At 44.3% G+C, this 20,632-nt stretch overlaps 1 protein-coding gene across 1 annotated transcript in view; it reads left to right on the top strand.

The window, feature by feature from the left end:
- Window positions 1-11,964, top strand: part of LOC141121640 (NACHT, LRR and PYD domains-containing protein 3-like) — an 80,987-nt gene extending 69,023 nt beyond the window's left edge. The window contains exons 13-14 of the mRNA XM_073611290.1: window positions 3,491-3,655; window positions 3,779-11,964. Coding sequence (XP_073467391.1) covers window positions 3,491-3,655; window positions 3,779-3,839 — 226 coding nt within the window. The 3' untranslated portion in view covers window positions 3,840-11,964. The remainder of the gene's footprint in view (window positions 1-3,490; window positions 3,656-3,778) is intronic.
- The last annotated feature ends 8,668 nt before the right edge of the window (window positions 11,965-20,632 follow it).

Below are 20,632 nucleotides of genomic sequence, written 5' to 3'. Positions count from 1 at the left end.
TTAAATGTGATGTGAATCATTTTTTTCTTTATAAATGTCAGTATTGCTGCAGCTGGTTCTATACACAGTACAGATGTGCCACAGGCAGACTAAGGGGACACCCCAGGCATGATATTTAAAGGAGCTTTTCATTATTTATTGTTTCACTTTCACTTCAAGCATCAATAAATCACTGCTCCTTTAAAAATGATATTTTAAAAAAAATGTTTGCATTGATACATGTCCCCTAGGGCAGTGCCCGGGTCCCCATACACTTTTTATGGCCAATAACTTGCATATAAGCCTTCAAAATGGGCACTTTTGAGTTTTCCTTTTTCGGGTCCCATAGACTTTAATAGAGTTTGTGGTTTGGGTCAGAACTTTTTTCCTGTTCGGGAGTTCTGCTGCGAATCGAACCAGGGGAATGTTCGGCCCATCTCTAGTCACAAAAACACAGATCTCCAATGTTATCAAATTCCGCTGCCCGCAATCTGCCCACTTCTTTAGTTTCAGGTGCCAGCCAATGGAGCTCATCAATGATCCCCACAAGAAATTAACAAACAAATCAGTTGCAATCTGATGACATCAGATTTCATTAAACTATTATTCTATGGGCTAGATCACAGGAGAGTCTGCCCAGACCAAGCCTCGCTGTTCTGTCCCACCTCTATGTATTTTTCTGTTTTTGTATTGAACTGTTTCTGGGTATTATTCTGCTGATGTATGCCGACATCCAGTGGTGGTCATGGCCACTACAGCTTGTTTACTTATGTGATTTGGTATCTCCCTTTGTTCTCCCCTCTTGTTTATTGCTAGTTCAGTCGCGGCTTGACCCTTCCAGATTTTTCTATGTTTCCTCAGTCAGTGTTAGTTCTTTGCAGAGACAGGGCTTCGGAAAGTCATTGTCTTCTTACACTTCAAATGATTGGAAAAATACCCTCTGTACTGTGCTCGTGATAAGTAAATTTGTATTTGTTTCAACTTGTGTAACTTATTAAAGAGTTCAGCTGCCTGTTGATGGTGTCTAGTCAGCAGGTGACCATACTTTCTGAACAGACAGGGTCTAAGAAGGTATGTCAATGCATTAAATGGCATTTGAAACAAAACACTCACTCTGACATCTTTTAACCCAAAACAGCTTAATTATACTGTAATTACTGTATCTCACAAAAGTGAGTACACCCCTCACATTTTTGTAAATATTTTATTATATCTTTTCATGTGAGAACATTGAAGAAATGACACTTTGCCACAATGTAAAGTAGTGAGTGTACAGCTTGTATAACAGTGTACATTTGATGTCCCCTCAAAATAACTCAACACACAACCATTAATGTCTAAACCTCTGGCAACAAAAGTGAGTACACCCCTAAGTGAAAATGTCCAAATTGGGCCCAATTAGCCATTTTCCCTCCCCAATGTCATGTGACTCATTAGTATTACAAGGTCTTAGGTGTGAATGGGGAGCAGGTGTGTTACATTTGGCGTTATCGCTCTCACTCTCTCATACTGGTCACTGGAAGTTCAACATTGCACCTCATGGCAAAGAACTCTGAGGATCTGAAAAAAAGAATTGTTGCTCTACATAAAGTTGGCCTAGGCTATAAGAAGATTGCCAAGACCCTGAAACTGGTCAACCAAACAAGTTGCGTGCACGTGCTCAGCGTCATATCCAGAGGTTGTCTTTGAGAAATAGACATATAAGTGCTGCCAGCATTGCTGCAGAGGTTGAAGGGGTGGGGGTCAGCCTGTCAGTGCTCAGACCATACGCCGCACACTGCATCAAATTGGTTTGCATGGCTGTCATCCCAGAAAGAAACCTCTTCTAAAGATGAGGCACAAGAAAGCCCGCAAACAGTTTTCTGAAGACAAGCAGACCAAGGACATGGATTACTGGAACCATGGCCTGTGGTCTGATGAGACCAATATAAACTTATTTGGTTCAGATGGTGACAAGCATGTGTGGCGGCAACCAGGTGAGGAGTACAAAGACAAGTGTGTCTTGCCTACAGTCAAGCATGATGGTGGGTGTGGCATGGTCTGGGGCTGAATGAGTGCTTCCGGCACGGGGGGGCTACAGTTCATTGAGGGAACCTAGAAAGCTAGCATGTACTGTGACATACTGAAGCAGAGCATGATCCCCTCCCTTCGGAGACTGGGCTGCAGGGCAGTATTCCAACATGATTACGAACCCAAACACACCTCCAAGACAGCCACTGCCTTGCTAAAAAAGCTGAGAGCAAGGTGATGGACTGGCCAAGCATGTCTCCAGACCTAAAACCTATTGAGCATCTGTGGGGAATCCTCAAATGGAAGGTTGAGGAGCACAAGGTCCCTAACATCCACAAGCTCCGTGATGTTGTCATGGAGGAGTGGAAGAGGACTCCAGTGGCAACCTGTGAAGCTCTGCTAAACTCCATGCCCAAGAGGGTTATGGCAGTGCTAGAAAATAATGGTGGCCACACAAAACATTGACACTTTTTGCCCAATTTGGACATTTTCACTTAGTGGTGTACTCACTGTGTTGAGTTATTTTGAGGGGACAGCAAATTTACACTCTTATACAAGCTGTACACTCACTACTTTACATTGTAGCAAAGTGTCATATCTTCAGGGTTGTCACATGAAAAGATACAATAGAATATTTCCGAAAATGTGAGGGGTGTACTCACTTTTGTGAGATACTGTAAATAATTATATTCCTGAAAAGCTTAAGTTTGATCTAAACCTTGGTTCAGACTGAACCATTAGCTCACCCCTTATCCTAAGGAGACCAAATCTGATAAATGTCCTCCCTATCATCCATTCATGTTCCCTGAGGAGACCAGACCTAATAAATGCCCTGCTCATCTTCCATTCATAGTCTCTGAGGAGTTCAGACCTGGTAAATGTCCTCCACATCTTCTATTCATGGTGCCTAAGGAGTTCAGACCTAATAAATGCCCTCCCCACCTTCCATTCATGGTCCCTGAAGAGACCTAATAAATGTCCTTCTCATCTTCCATTCATAGTCTCTGAGGAGACCAGACATAATAAATGCCCTCCTCATCTTCCATTTATAGACCCTGAGGAGTCCAGACCTGGTAAATGTCCTCCACATCTTCCATTCATATTCCCTGAGGAGTCCAGACCTGGTAAATGTCATCCACATCTTCCATACATGTTCTGTAAGGAGACCAGACCTGACAAATGCCATCCCTATCTTCCATTCATAGTTTCTAAAGGGGGAGCAGACCTGATAAATGTCCTCCCCATCTTCCATTCATATTCTCTGAGGAGACCAGACTTGATAATTGTCCTCCCTATCTTCCATATATGTTCTGTAAGGAGATCAGACCTGACAAATGCCATCCCCATCTTCCATTCATAATCCCTGAGGAGACCAGACCCCATAAATGTTCTCATCATCTTCTATTCATGGTCCCTGAAGACTCCAGCCCTCTTCTGTATTTCATCATCTGATGTCTGACTTTCCATTAATTGGCAGAATTCTCTCTCTTCTTTTCTCCAGTTTAAGTAATAATGAGTTGACAGATGATTCCTGCACCGGTTTGGCACTGGGACTACGAGAGAACCAGATACTAAGGAGACTGAGCCTATCAGGGAACAGACTAAAGGGTGATAAATTCCAGGAGCTGGAGGCGGCCTTGGTGGCCTGTGGGTTGGAGGAATTACGGTAAGTCCAGATCTATAGAGGACTGAGAGAAACGTCAGATCTATACAGGGCAGGGTTCATGTCCTAGTGGAAGGATTCTGGCCATGTGACATATTTTCTGACACTTCTTGTCCTCCATTTCAGAACCGTCTCTTTGAAATATCAGAAAACGAAGGAAGCCCCAGCCATGATGGAGGAGAGATGATTATGGGCGGAGCTTCAGATGAGAAGGATGTTCAGAAATGGGCGGATGAACAGTCAAAGATGACCTAACACAAGGGACGTCAGGAGGGTTTCTTGTGATAAATTATAAATACCATAAAAAGTTCGGGAAACCCTAACCCAAAGGAACACTCCACCCACGATACGGGTCTTGCTCTCCAGAGTATGTATCATGTCCATGTGTCACCATCTTCTATAGATTTTATTTTTATTGGTCAGGACTATGAAATAAAGTATTTTTATCATTTCTATTAAATATGAAATATTACAGATGGTTACTTTGTATTCTGATATCCAGTCCTCGGCTCCTCTTGCATCCAGGATTTCCATACTGCCTGCTGTATGCAGAGTTCAATAGCTCAAACAGAAATCTACACAGGCAATGACAAAGTCACAGAGGCCCCACCCCTTCCATACCAAGTAACTCCTCCCTGCACCCCATAGATTGGTCAGATGTGTCAATCATAGACAGAGTGTCTGAAAGGAGATAAGATTTCAATAAATTTATGTTGATATAAAGGGAACCTGTCACTAGAGAAGTGCTGGGTGTTGATCTTGCTGACCTCTCTCTGGGAATGCTTGTTGCTTGGCTCTAACATTTCTTGCCTCGTTGACCAAACTAATTATATTCACAGATTTCACCAGATGTGCATTTGTTTCAGTTCAGATTCATAAAGCTTGGTGACCTCTAGATCATTGTGACAACCGGACTGCAGACCAAACAGGGAACTGGACTTCAAAGCCCATTGCTGGAACTCCCGCAGTGGTCTTCCCACCCCAATCTAAAAGTTTTTTTCTTTGTTTTTAACATTTACGTTTTCCCATAGCCTTCAAGACAGTCATGTGACATGCAGGCTTCTCTTCCTTTTTGGTTTGGGCAGTGGGTGGTCCTCAATGATGCTACTGTGATGACATCACTGTCACTCATTATATAATCATACTGTGATTACAGGTGACACCTATTTAAGAGGCAGGTCCATGACACCCTGCACTCCCCAGATGTCCTCAGTCTTCTACATTGATGGATACTGTGTGTCATTTATCTCGAAAGACTGAGGACATCTAGTGGTGGAAAGGAATAATGGTATTACAGGTCACTGTGGTGACACCTACTCAGGGGGTGGGTCCATGGCACCCTGCACTCTCCAGATGCCCTCAGTCTTCTACATTGATATATGCTGGTGTAATTTACTTAAGAAGACTGAGGACATCTAGTGGTGAAAAGGATTAATTGTAATTGTAGGTCACTGTAGTGATACCTACTCGGGAGGCAGGTCCATGACACCCTGCACTCACCAGCTGTCCTCAGTCTTCTACATTGATATATGCTGGGTGTCATTTATCTCAGAAGACTGGGGACATCTTGTGGTGGAATGGAATTAATGTGATTGTAGGCCACTGTGGTGACACCTACTCAGGGGGCGGGTCCATGACACCCTGCACTCACCAGATTTCCTCAGTAGGGATGGGCCGAAAGGACCCCTGTTCGGTTCGCACCAGAACTTTCGAACACTGTGAAAGTTCAGACACCGGTAACAAATCCCATTAAAGTCAATGGGACCCAAATGTAAAAAATCAAAAATGCCCATTTTGATGGTTTATATGCAAGTAATTGGGCATACAATGGTTATAGGAGTCTGGGTCCTGCCCTGGGGAACATGTATCAATAAAAAAAAAGTTTGTGAAAAACTTAATTTTTAACTACTTCACATCCCGTCTATGTACATATGACGTCCGCAGGAGGGATCTTTCGGGTGCCGATGCGCGTGCCCGGCGGCCGCGATGACTGCCAGGCGATTGCCCGTTAACTGAGCAGGACCGTGGATCTGTGTGTGTAAACACACAGATCCACTTCCTGTCAGGTGAGAGGAGACCGATGGTGTTTTCTCAGTACAGAAGAACACCAATCGGTCTCCTCCCCTTGTGAATCCCCTCCCCCTACAGTTAGAATCACTCCCTAAGTAACACAGTTAACCCCTTCACCGCCCCCTACTGTTAACCCCTTCACTGCCAGTGACATTTATACAGTAATCAATGCATTTGTATAGCACTGATCGCTGTATAAATGTGAATGGTCCCAAAATGATGTCAAAAGTGTCCGATATGTCCGCTGCAATGTCACAGTCATGATAAAAATCGCAGATCGCCGCCATTACTAGTAAAAAATAAATAAATAAATAAAAATGCCATAAAACTATCCCCTATTTTGTAGATGCTAACTTTTGCGCAAACCAATAAATAAACGCTTATTGTGATTTCTTTTACCAAAAATATGTAGAAGAATATGTATCGGCCTAAACTGAGGAAAAATTTTGTTTTTTGTTTTTTAAATTGGGATATTTATTATAGCAAAAAGTAAAAAATTTGTTTATAGCACAAAAAACGCAGAGATGATCAAATATAACAAAAAGAAAGCTCTATTTGTGAGGAAAAAAATTATAAATATTTCATTTGGGTACAGTGTGGCATGACCGTGCAATTGTCATTCAAATTGCAACAGCCCTGAAAACTGAAAATTGGCTTGGGCAGGAAGGGAGTGAAAATGCCCTGTATTGGAGTGGTTAAATGAGCAGTGATTTTTTGATTTTTAAAGTGAAAGCATAAAAATTAAAAATTTCTTCCAATATAGTCCCTGGGGGGTCCCTTAGTCTACCTGTAAAGTGGCAGATCTGTACCATGTCTAGAATCTGCTGCAGCAATAATTGCATTTATAAAGCCAAAAAAAAAGACATTTCCCTGCAAGCTGTCTGCTGAGCTCTGATGAAGAAGGGATGTTCCCTTCGAAACGCGTCAGCTGGTAGTAATGCTTGTGCGTTCCTCCACGACCCTTGGAAGGTATCGCTCATCCTAGACCGCATGCTGTCAGTCGGTGCATTTTCACGTTGTGTCTTCTTCTACAATTGCTTGTGAGTTATTTCCTTTTATCATTTTATTCAAGAAATATTTTTATAAAAGATAATGCACAAGGCTGGTGCACCCCTTCTTCTCTTCTCTCTCATTGTCTACTAGGATTCCCCGTCCTTGAGGGCAGAAAGGCCTGTGTCGTACTACCTGTCTGGTCATCCACTTGTGCGCAGGAGTTCTTTTTGCTTCATAGCTGCCAATCCAGGACTGATTCATTTGTTATAAAAGTCAAACAGTCCACGGAGTCTGTGGAGTCTGTGGACAGATGCGTTCTATGATTAGTAACAAAACCTCCTCAGCCCAACAACTCAATAGCATACTGGGCAAGTTCTGGCCAGTGGTCTATTCTCATGACCCAGTAAATCAGTGGATCGTCAGCTGGAAAGCTCTCCATCTCTGTTTTGGCCCAGAGGTAATCGCCCACCATGTGATGCAGACACTGTCAATGGGATGTGGAAGCTGACAGCCCTGGGCGGTGAGGACTAAAAAAATTCCGAAATGCCTCACTCAGGCAGACGCCTTCTCCAACGCTTCTCTCTTGACCAACAGAAGACTCAAAACTATGTTTTCCATGACACTGTAACCTACTGGAGTCAGGAAAAACGTTCAATAAAATACTCCTCAACATGTCCTCAAGAGATTTTATCTTCTGCACTCTCTGTGGGGATGGGATGAGTTCTGAGACCTTCCTCTTATAACGGTGGTCAAGGAGGGTTGCCAACCAGTAATCATCCTTGTCTTTTATGCCACGTATTCTTGGGTCCTTTCACAGGCTTTCAAGCATGAGGTTGCACATGTGCCTCAAATTTGCTGAGGCTTGAGAAGCAGACTCCTCGTGGGTCACTCAGGATGACAGCATCTGGAACGTCCTCCTCCGCTGCACCACCAAATTGAGGACATGCACCAGGCATGGCACATGTGTCAACTTTCCCTGTCTAAGGGCAGACAGGAGGTTTGAGCCATTATCACACATCACCATTCCTGGCTCCAGCTGTCCCTGCAGAGCTGCAAGAATCTCTGCTCCAGTGTGGTTCCTGTCCCCTAAACACACCAGCTGAAGCACTGCATGGCACCCTTTAGCCTGACTCTGGAAATAGCCCTTTGAACTCTTAGGGGGTACCTGATGTTCATAGGACAATTCTGCAGAGGAGGGCATGGAGGTGGCAGGGGAGGAGGGGGTTGGGCTCACAGGTCTGGTATCATCACCACCAGCTGTATGAAGACGTGGGGGCACAACAAGCTGCAGCACCGAGCCCTGTCCTGCATCCTTTCAAGTTGCAAGCAGCGTTACCCAGTGTGCTGTGAACTAAATATATCATCCCTGCCAATGCTTGCTAGACCACGTGTCAGCAGTAAGGTGGATTTTATGGTTGACTTCCTTGCCCAACGATGCCAGAACATTCCCTTCCACCTGATGGTAGAGAGATGGAACAGCCTTACGTGAAAAGTAGTAGCGACTGGGAACCTGCCATTGTGGTACAGCACATTGTGCAAATTCACAGAAGGGGGCAGAATCCACCATGCTGAAAGGCAGAAGTTGGAGAGCCAACAGCTTTGACAAGCTTGCATTTAGACGCTGGGCATGTGGGTGGCAGGGACTGTATTTTTTTTCTGCTGCAGCAAATGGGGCAGAGAAAATTGCTGGCTACAGTCTACAGCTGGTGGTGTGCTGCTGGCAGATGTGCTGCTAGGATCTGGGACACCCTGTACTATACCATCATCCCTGTCAGTGGAGGCTGCTGAGAGGTAATGACTTAGGATGGCAGGGGCAGATTGAAGTGGGTAAGGAGGAAGAGGGACAGATTTGTGCCCCTTTTGTGTGGCTTTTAGGTGCTTTTGCCAACGGGCTGAGTGGTTGGACGTTAAATGCCTTGTTAAGCATGTGGTACCCAAATGGCTGGTGTTTTTGCCACATTTCATGTTCCTGAGACACAGTTTGCAGATAGCAACAGTGCAATCTGCTGCAGATGTGCTGAAAAAGGCCCAGACAGCTGAGCTTTGGGGAGTGGACCGGGAGATAACAGCTGCAAAATGTGATGGAATAGCTGCTCTCTACTCTTTCTTGATGTCAGCCTTCTTGGGGTTGTGCCGCCTCACCTTCAGTTTCCTCCTCTGCTCTATCTGGCACCCGAGTCACATCAGTGACCTCATCATGATTATCTTCATCTCCTCCATCTTCATCATCATCATTACCACTGGAGACAACTTAGCAATACGCTGCAGCTTTGGGAACATGAATGCCAATTTGTCTACCAGTGTAGGCTCATGTTCCTGTCATTCTCAACCTCAGAACCAACATCTGAATTCATTAATGGCTGGGCATCATTAAGGAGCAAGTGGCTGACGCTGTGGTCAAATAACTCAGCTGACTCCTCCATGTCTGATGTTGGGGCTATGGCAGGAATAGATGAGGACAAGGAGGTAGGTTTATCTACTCTGGCAACAGCAGGGAACTGCACACTTGTCTCTGCTTGGGTTGCAGAGGATGAGGAGGATGAGGAAGGTTTAGTAAGCCAGTCCACCACCTCCTCTGCATGCTGTGCCTGGATAGCATGGGCAAACTCACTAAACAGAGGAAATTATGCCCTGTCTGAGGACTGACCACCTAGTCCACATTTGCTTGTGGACACATTTGTTGCTGGCCCCCTTACAGTGCCAAAGGAATGTCTGCCTCTCTTTTTTGTCCTCCCAGACATTATTGAGAGGGAGGGGGCGGTGCTTATAAGCAAATGGAAATCTATACGTAGATGCATTTTAATCAATGTAAAGTGGTGTTTGGTGCACTTTAATTTAAGTACTCACACTACACAGATGCACTCCATGGATACACTATAATATACTGCAGTATAATGCGCCAAACGTACAGTGACGCACAGAACTATATGACGTTAAACTGGCAGTAACGCACACAAAACTATATGGCATTAAACTGGCTGTAACGCACACAAAACTATGTGGCGTTAAACTGGCAGTAACGCACACAAGACTATATGGCATTAAAGTGGCAATAACGCACACAGAAGTAAATGGTGTTAAACTGGCAGTAATGCACACAAAATGATATGACATTAAACTGGCAGTAACGCACACAAAACTATATGGCGTTAAACTGGCAGTAACGCACACACAACTATATGACGTTAAACTTGCAGTAACGCACACAGAAGTAAATGGCGTTAAACTAGCAGTAAGGCACACAGAAGTAAATGGCGTTAATCTGGCAGTAACGCATACAGAAGTAAATGGCGGTAAACTGGCAGTAACGCACACAGAAGTAAATGGCAGTAAACTGGCAGTAATGCAATCAAATAGGCAGTGTTCAACTGTTACTACACTGACCTAAACTGTCCTCTAGCTATACACTAATGTCAAGATTACTAACACGGTCTCACTACACTACGGTGAAACTATCTGAGCTGTCCCTACTCTACTACAGCTAAATGATGGTCCTCCTCACTACACTCACACTATCCCTATACTGACACTAAACTAATATTCTACACTGACAATTGAAGCAAAATAGCACAGTATAGTACACTAACTAACTAATAGCACTGAACATAGCCCTGTTCTATCTCTCTCCACACCGAAATCACACTGAAAATGGCTGCCATTGAAAGAATACTTTTATACTGCGGGGCGGAAATGAGCCATGATTGGATAAATGATGACGGTGTCCAAATCATGACTCTGACAGTGCTCTGTGCTATGATTGACTGAAGCTTTCACTGCTTCAGCCAATCAAGGCTTGCAATGCACTGTTTAGCACTGCAATGCACTGTGGACGGTTCAGGGGGGCCGTTAGTTCGGATGTTTGCCCTTCCCTAATGATGTGTAGCTATTTCCCGTGGCAAGATATCTGTAAAAAAAATTATAATAAATTTTATATCTTGCAGTTAAACTCCTAAAAACACACTGGAAAACCATGCATAATAACTTCCGCAGAGAGTACAAGAGGCAGAAGACCATCAGAAGCAGTTCTAGTGGCAAAAAAGGATGGATACATTTTTTTTTTTTTTTTATGATAGAAAGCAATATGGACTCAGACAGTGCAGAGGGGCAGGAAGCTCGGAAGCTATATAAAAATGTATCTATAGTTAAGTATCTATAGTTAAGTTACTGGATCTGAGATGGGTATGTTGTGTTTTTTTTTATTGTGTCTGTGGGGTTATTTTATGTATTGTATAGGTTTGCTGTGTCTGGACAATAAGAATGTGAAATGTGTTTGATGTATCAATGTAAGAAATTTTTTTTGTAATAAAGAAATAAAAAAAAGACAGTGCAGAGGACATGGATGAGACCCTAATTCAAGAAGACTCAGAACAAGTCGAAGAATCCCAAATACTTTTTGAGGACGAAGATAAAACGCCGGAAAATACATCCCCCGAGCCTCAGGCGTCAAGACAATAACAGAAATCTAAAAAATAAAATAGACAACAACAATATGAGGAATTTGTTGATGTTGTCAAACCTTCTAGCTACCCAACAACGTGACCATGGGTAAAATACTTCCTTTGCGAGGAGTTTGGTTCCACAGATGGATCATGTTGATCCATCTTTATTCTGTGAGAAGCAGATGGAGTTAATGAGAGCTGTACTCTCATTCCAAAAGCGATCTGGATCAAAATCTCTCAAGCCCCAAACGTATGATGTCTCCAGTCCCTCACAATACCCAGCCAGATATAATGACCAATTAATCCCACAAGGCACCTAATTTGAACCAAGACAAATGCCATATCCTCCTGCTACTGCTGGATCAAGCTATGTTGCTTTGCCTCCTCACCCTTTCAACCATCTACGTGCTCAGGGAGGGGCATTTGAAGGACCTATGTAAAGGCAGCAAGCCCAACATCCCCCTCTTCCCCCCTTGAGAGGAATCACATCCTCCACCTCCATCATATCATGATCTTTAATTGCAATCTGACAACATGGGTGTTCATGGGTGTTTGATATTAATAGTTTTCTAACACTGGAAGTTTGTTTTAAATTTTATACAACATGGCGATTTTCGTTAACAAAGCCGTGTATATTATACACGTTATTGATATTTAGTTTGCATATGTTATGCAATATATGTTTGAGTTTGTGTTAATTGACAATTTTTTGGAAATTTTATACAACTTGAAAGTTTTAAGACATGTATATTATGCACATGTTAGTAGAAATTTGTTTGCATATGTTAGGCATTAAAAATTGTATACGATTGTTGTTTTTGATTTTTGGACTAAAAGATTGGGATTAGGGGATTGGAACTATGGGATTGGGACTATGAGATTAGGGGATTGGGACTAGGGGATTGGGATTCGGGGATTGCGACTATTGATTTTGGATACTGAGTTACATGGGGATGTACAGTATCTATTCATCATCAGTTGTAAACTTACCGGAGTGTTATGAGTAAACGTTCACATGGAGGTATTGCATCCCAGCAATTCGTATCCTGTCTTAACAAGGCAGGCGTCATCATTTCAAGGAGAAAGTCAAATCTGGAAAAGAAAAGAGGTCAGTTGTTAACACTACATAACCAATTATCTTTGCTAACCCTATGCCAACGCTAACCCTAACCCTATGCGAACCCTAATGCTAACCCTAACGCTAACCCTATGCTAACTCCAAAGACATGCTGGTAGGTTAATTAGATCCTGTCGAAAAAATTGGCCAAATATGTGTATGTGGTATGTGTATGTGTTTGTAAGCGTGTCAGGACCCCATGGGGAAAGGACCGCGCTATACCGCAGATGGACACCGGTGGCAAAAAGCACCCTGAGGCGCTTCAGTTTGCATAGATAGCACTATACAAGTCATTCATTCATTCATTCAACCCTAATCCTATGCTAACCCTAATGCTAACCCTAACCCTATGCCAACTCTAATCAATGACATAACAAATGAATTTAGGGACTAGTTTGACATTGTTGTGATTTGAAGTAAATACTTGTTTGAAATCATGGAGTACAAATTGTCATGCGACTTTGCATTCCAAAGTCGCAGGGCAGGTCGAACAAGTGTGAAAAGGGCAGACCAAACAAACAATATAAATCAAGAATTTCACTTAAGTTGCAATGCTCATTCAAGTGTAATTTCTGAACTTTTCGGGGTGCACTCTGATAGAGCAACACAAATTGTCCTCTATAGGAGTGCACTTGTAAGATGGGATGAACCCAAAAGCGACGTCGCTGCCTCTGTTTAAAGCAGAGGTTCACACAAAAGTTGAACCTCCGCTTTTCGGAATGCTCCCCCCCTCTGGTGTCACATTTGGCACCTTTCAGGGGGGAGGGGGGTGCAGATACCTGTCTAAGATGAGTATTTGCAGCCACTTCAAGGCATAGACTCCCACGGGAGTCTATGCCTCTTCCCATCGCGCCTTACACACACGGGTCCCAGAGACAGCATGGACCATTCGGATTGCGCTGCGCGACTCGCACATGCGCAGTAGGGAACCGGAAAGTAAGCCACAAGGCTTCATTTCCTGATTCCCATACCGAAGATGGCGGCGGCAGCATCCGAGGACCGAGGGACGGTTCGGCCTCGGGTGCCGACATCGCTGGACCCTGTGACAGGTAAGTGTCCATATTTTAAAAGTCAGCAGCTGCAGTATTTGTAGCTGCTGACTAGGGATGAGCCGAACACCCCCCTGTTCGGTTCGCACCAGAACATGCGAACAGGAAAAGAGTTCGTTCGAACACGCGAACACCGTTAAAGTCTATGGGACACGAACATGAATAATCAAAAGTGCTAATTTTAAAGGCTAATATGCAAGTTATTGTCATAAAAAGTGTTTGGGGATCCGGGTCCTGCCCCAGGGGACATGGATCAATGCAAAAAAAAGTTTTAAAAACGGCCGTTTTTTCAGGAGCAGTGATTTTAATAATGCTTAAAGTCAAACAATAAAAGTGTAATATCCCTTTAAATTTCGTACCTGGGGGGTGTCTATAGTATGCCTGTAAAGGGGCGCATGTTTCCTGTGTTTAGAACAGTCTGACAGCAAAATGACATTTTGAAGGAAAAAACTCATTTAAAACTACCCGCGGCTATTGCATTGCCGACAATACACATAGAAGTTCATTGATAAAAACGGCATGGGAATTCCCCAAAGGGGAACCCCGAACCAAAATTAAAAAAAAAAAATGACGTGGGAGTCCCCCTAAATTCCATACCAGGCCCTTCAGGTCTGATATGGATATTAAGGGGAACCCCGGCCAAAATTAAAAAAAAAAAAAATGACGTGGGGTTCCCCCTAAATTCCATATCAGACCCTTCAGGTCTGGTATGGATTTTAAGGGGAACCCCGCGCCAAAAAAAAAAAAAAAAAACGGCGTGGGGTCCCCCCAAAAATCCATACCAGACCCTTATCCGAGCACGCAACCTGGCAGGCCGCAGGAAAAGAGGGGGGGACGAGAGTGCGGCCCCCCCTCCCTCCTGAACCGTACCAGGCCACATGCCCTCAACATTGGGAGGGTGCTTTGGGGTAGCCCCCCAAAACACCTTGTCCCCATGTTGATGAGGACAAGGGCCTCATCCCCACAACCCTGGCCGGTGGTTGTGGGGGTCTGCGGGCGGGGGGCTTATCGGAATCTGGAAGCCCCCTTTAACAAGGTGACCCCCAGATCCCGGCCCCCCCCCTGTGTGAAATGGTAAGGGGGGTACATAAGTACCCCTACCATTTCACGAAAAAAGTGTCAAAAATGTTAAAAATGACAAGAGACAGTTTTTGACAATTCCTTTATTTAAATGCTTCTTCTTTCTTCTATCTTCCTTCATCTTCTGGTTCTTCTGGCTCTTCTGGTTCTTCCTCCGGCGTTCTCGTCCAGCATCTCCTCCGCGGCATCTTCTATCTTCTTTTCCTCGGGCCGCTCCGCACCCATGGCATGGGGGGGAGGCTCCCGCTCTTCTCTTCTTCTTTTCTTCTCTTCTTCTCTTCTTCATTTTCTTCTCCGGGCCGCTCCGCAATCCATGCTGGCATGGAGGGAGGCTCCCGCTGTGTGACGGCGCTCCTCGTCTGACAGTTCTTAAATAACGGGGGGCGGGGCCACCCGGTGACCCCGCCCCCCTCTGACGCACGGGACATGACGGGACTTCCCTGTGGCATTCCCCGTGACGTCACAGGGAAGTCCCGTCAAGTCACCGTGCGTCAGAGGGGGGGCGGGGTCACCGGGTGGCCCCGCCCCCCCCCGTTATTTAAGAACTGTCAGACGAGGAGCGCCGTCACACAGCGGGAGCCTCCCTCCATGCCAGCATGGATTGCGGAGCGGCCCGGAGAAGAAAATGAAGAAGAGAAGAAGAGAAGAAGAGAAGAAGAGAAGAAAAGAAGAAGAGAAGAGCGGGAGCCTCCCCCCAATGCCATGGGTGCGGAGCGGCCCGAGGAGAAGAAGATAGAAGACGCCGCGGAGGAGATGCTGGACGAGAACGCCGGAGGAAGAACCAGAAGAGCCAGAAGAACCAGAAGAACCAGAAGATGAAGGAAGATAGAAGAAAGAAGAAGCATTTAAATAAAGGAATTGTCAAAAACTGTCTCTTGTCATTTTTAACATTTTTGACAGTTTTTTAGTGAAATGGTAGGGGTAAGAACCCCCTTACCATTTCACACAGGGGGGGGGGGCCGGGATCTGGGGGTCCCCTTGTTAAAGGGGGCTTCCAGATTCTGATAAGCCCCCCGCCCGCAGACCCCCACAACCACCGGCCAGGGTTGTGGGGATGAGGCCCTTGTCCTCATCAACATGGGGACAAGGTGTTTTGGGGGGCTACCCCAAAGCACCCTCCCAATGTTGAGGGCATGTGGCCTGGTACGGTTCAGGAGGGGGGGAGGGCCGCACTCTCGTCCCCCCCTCTTTTCCTGCGGCCTGCCAGGTTGCTTGCTCGGATAAGGGTCTGGTTTGGATATTTGGGGGGACCCCACGCCGTTTTTTTTTTTTTTTTTGGCGCGGGGTTCCCCTTAAAATCCATACCAGACCGGAATTTAGGGGGAACCCCACGTCATTTTTTTTATTTTATTTTGGCCGGGGTTCCCCTTAATATCCATATCAGACCTGAAGGGCCTGGTATGGAATTTAGGGGGACTCCCACGTCATTTTTTTTTTTTTAATTTTGGTTCGGGGTTCCCCTTTGGGGAATTCCCATGCCGTTTTTATCAATGAACTTCTATGTGTATTGTCGGCAATGCAATAACCGCGGGTAGTTTTAAATGAGTTTTTTCCTTCAAAATGTCATTTTGCTGTCAGACTATTCTAAACACAGGAAACATGCGCCCCTTTACAGGCATACTATAGACACCCCCCAGGTACGAAATTTAAAGGGATATTACACTTTTATTGATTGACTTTAAGCATTATTAAAATCACTGCTCCTGAAAAAACGGCCGTTTTTAAAACTTTTTTTTGCATTGATCCATGTCCCCTGGGGCAGGACCCAGGTCCCCAAACACTTTTTATGACAATAACTTGCATATTAGCCTTTAAAATTAGCACTTTTGATTTCTCCCATAGACTTTTAAAGGGTGTTCCGCGGCATTCGAATTTGCCGCGAACACCCCAAATTGTTCGCTGTTCGGCGAACTTGCGAACAGCCAATGTTCGAGTCGAACATGAGTTCGACTCGAACTCGAAGCTCATCCCTACTGCTGACTTTTAGAAAGAAAAATTTTGCGGAACTCCCTCTTTAAGGATATTTTCCCAATATAGAATCACAAACATCACCTCAGCAAACTCCACCTTCTCTCTTCAGTCCACGAAATTGAAGGAAGTGCACAGAAAGTGGTGGTGGGGAGGGGGTTGGTAGCCAACTTCAACGCTTCAGAAACGCTTTAAAAACTCCTGTGCAGTGCGCTAATTTAAAAATGTTATTTATTTATTGTTTTTTTCAAAATACATATAAAAACACATACATTTAGACTCTATTTTCAGCTCACGCAGGAGCTTCAACATATACTTTATTATACCCATTGCATTACAGGAAGACTCTCATTCTTCCCCAATCAACTCATATCTTGGTGTAGTTTGTATACCCCCTCGCTTTTCTATCTTAAATGTTCTTGCTCTCTAGACTTCCCCCATGTTCACTCCTGTCTATCTTCCCTCCCATATTCACATTTCTTTATGTTTAGTCCATAGACTGTTCCGATGAAGTTGTAGGATCTGCTCTCCAACTAGACCAAAACTCATATTTTTTTTTTATTTCCTCTGTTTCAATATGTATCTTTATATAGAGGTAAATTACTATTTACTAGATATTTCCAAAAGGCTAGTGATGGTGGAGCTGTTTTTTTCCAGTTGAATACAATTGCCTTTCTTTATATGGAGGTAAATTACTATTTACTAGATATTTCCAAAAGGCTAGTGACGGTGAAGCCGTTTTCTTCCAGTTGGATACAATTGCCTTTCTCGCGTAGAAAAGTAATACATTTATTTATGTTTTCTTTGCCACTGCATAACTATTTTTTTCCACTAATCCTGAGAGGCAAATCACCATGCTCTGTTCTAGAGCGACAGACGTAACTGCCACAATCACGTCTATGACTCCTGCCCAGAACATGGCGATAGCCGGGCAGGTCCAGAATACATGAATAAAATCTCCTGGGACCTGTCCGCATCTCCAGCAGTTCTGAGAATTTGATGGGCTTATTTTATTTAGTCTATATGGTGTATAATAAGCTCTATGAGTTATCTTAAATTGTATGAGTTTATCTCGTAAAGAGACCAATGTCTGAAAGGGGAATCCCCATATATCTTCCCAATCTACTTCCTCTAACTCTGGGATATCCCTCTCCCATCTTTGCCAGAACTCCCTCATATCCAATAAAAATGCTGTCAAAAGGTGGGTATATAGAGCTGATATTGGTTTCTTTATTGATTTTCTTCTAACTACTTGCTCTAGCCCGGACTCTATAAGGTGGGGAAGACCTTGTGGGAATTGAGCAGAAAGGGAGTGAGAGAGTTGCATATAGTGGAAAAAAATCTGGAATATTCCACTGTTCCATTATTCTTACAAAGGGTTTCACATTTCCTCCCGGCACTGCCTGGTCTATAGTTTTAACCCTAAAATTCAACCCAGGCACCTGGATCTGGAACAGAGCTTGATTGGGGTAACTGAGGATTCCCCCACAAGAGGGTATTTGGGGACATAGTCATTTCGGGATATTTTTTACAGACTAACCCGATTCTCCACGCCCTAATAGTTGTTACCATTGAGGGAGTCAAATTATACGGGGCTTTCAAGCCTCAAAACAACACTGCGTGAAGTGCCTCAATAGAATGTACCACTGCTGCGCCTCTAACATTGTAGAAGGATTATATTTATCTGGATTAAGCCATCCTACTGCCATTACCAGCTGTACTGCCAAATAATATTTATGAAAATCTGGAAAGGCCAATCCCCCTTGCTCCAAGAGGCACATAAGTGTGGTGAGTTTATATCTAGGTGGCTGGTTCCTCCATAGAAATGAAGTAAAGATACTATGAAGTTGTTTAAAGAAAGATTTTGGCAACCACCGTGGAGAACTTCAAAATATACCATATTTATCGGCGTATAACACGCACTTTTTCCCCCCTGAAAGTCAGGGGAAATCGTTTTTGTGCATGTTATACGCTGATTCCTGCTGCATCGGAGTGGAAGGAGGGGACGAGCGCCACTGGATTACACACACCCGCGATCTCCTGTGTATCCGGCGCTCAGTCCCGCCCCATTGGACCACTGTTCTGTCCATCATATGAGCCGGGCAGGACTGTGCGTCACTGAGCGCCGGATACACAGGAGACCACGGATCTGTGTAATCCAGCACTGGCGGGGCTGCAATGAGTGGCAAAGGCGAGTCTGCAGATGGACACTAAACAGGCTGCAATGATGGGCATGTTAGAGGCTGCAGATGGGCATGGATCAGGCTGCATTTATGGGCACTGGTGAGGCTGCAGATGGGCACTGATAAGGCCGCATTAATGGGCACTAACCCTTATTTTAAAATTTTTGTTTTTTTGCTGAAACTTCCCTCTTAAAGTTAAATACGGTATATAAAAATTTTGGAAGGATCTTCATGTTTATTACATCTATCCGCCCTAGCAACGACAAAGGTAGAGTCTCCCATGATTTTAATTATTTCCTAACCTCCTGAACTATTGGGGTTAGATTAAGTGGCACAAAATCACGAATCGGTCATGAAACTACTACAGTGGAACCTCGGATTGCGAGCAACGCGGTTAACGAGCGTTTCGCAATACGAGCACTATATTTTTATAAAATCGTAACTCGGTTTGCGAGTGTTGTCTCGCAAAACGAGCACAATTCAGGCCAAAGCGTGTGCAGTACCGCGTTTGGCCTGAGGTGGGGCGGGGGGCGCCAGAAAGGCCCGAGGACAGCTCCGCTGACCTCGGCAAACCTCAGGAACGGAGTCTTTCCGAGGTTTGCCGAGGTCAGCCGAGGTGTCCTCGGGCCTTTCCGGCCGTTTCCGAGGCTCTGCGGTGCCCCCCACCTGTGGCCGCATGCGGTATTGCATGCCATTGAAGTCAAAATTTTTGTTTCCATTGACTTCAATGGGGAAAATCGCTTTGATATGGGAGTACTTTGGATTACGAGCATTCTCCTGGAACGGATTATGCTCATAATGTGAGGTTCCACTGTATACCTAAACATTTAAATTCTGTCACCCATTTTAATGGCAAATTCAAAGATGCCGTCGCCTGTGCCCCCAGATCAATAGCAAGCAGCAGAGATTTATTCCTATTCACCTTAAGCCCTGTAACCACTGAATATGTATTCATCAGGTCCAAGGCTCCCTGTAATGATGAACCAGCATCATTCAGGAATAGCAGCATATCGTCTGCATATAGGGACAGCACGACAAAAGCGCCAAAAAGACCCGGCAAAAGCGCTGGGCGTTTTTAAGGCATTTTTCAAGCACCTCGGTGTGAAAGGGCCCTAAAAAGTGCAATAAAGCATTATGGCCAGTAGATGGAGCCATTGATCATGTGAAATAAAATATTGCCAAAACTTGACACGGCTGGCCAAATGCTGGTCGCAATCAGTCATTTATTTTTGTCAATATATAAGAGTGCAGCGCTGAATCAAGAAATATAAACAAATCTCAAAAGTCATTGAATAAAACAACATATAAAGTGCATAATTAAATGTCCGTGCAATAAAGTGCAAAAAAGTCCATATTAAAACAGTGAAAATTCCACAAATGGATGTTGATTGATGAACAACTAAATGTAATTGTGAAATCCTATAAATAAAAAGCTTCCAGACCACCAACGAATCACCTCCCTCATGCCCCCCCCCCCCCCCAATGGGTATAGGCTCACCTCTGGGAGTGCAACCCCCCAACCAAGAAGGGTCAGAAAACGCCTGTGAGCCACCTGTTGATTGTTCATCAACATCCATTTGTGGAATTTTCACTGTTTTAATATGGACTTTTTTGCACTTTCCCCTAAGGAAGACATGTGATTAGCCCAGTGTCATCAGGGGAGGGACCAGGACGGTGGAGAAGCTCGTATACATGCTTGTTTGTACACGCTGCTGACACATACAGGCTTGGAAGTCGATAGGAGAGTAATCCTATGCTTAAAGCTTTTATAGTTTGGTGCGCTGGCGGTTGGAGGTGAGCGCATTCACACGGGGGGGGAGCACGTGTGTGTGAAGTCACCTTCGTCTGATCAGGATTATCACCACTAGAGTCACTTTTTGGGCAGTAAGATGTATAATGCACCAATTTGCACTTTTGTCTCTGTGGATTGATGAAAATTGGGAGAAAAAAATCTCTTTTTTTTTTTGGACACTTGATATTAAGGAATAATACTAAATTTTTTTCACTGTGAGCTTGCCTGTTACACAAATGTTTTTTTAATGTTCATAGTTACATTTTTTAGCAATAATTATTTTCATTGC

This window comes from Aquarana catesbeiana, unplaced genomic scaffold (assembly GCF_042186555.1).
Source record: "Aquarana catesbeiana isolate 2022-GZ unplaced genomic scaffold, ASM4218655v1 unanchor228, whole genome shotgun sequence".
NCBI classification, from domain to species: domain Eukaryota; kingdom Metazoa; phylum Chordata; class Amphibia; order Anura; family Ranidae; genus Aquarana; species Aquarana catesbeiana.
The sequence above is the reverse complement of the archived record's forward strand: the minus strand, read 5'-3'. Positions and strand labels throughout refer to the sequence as shown.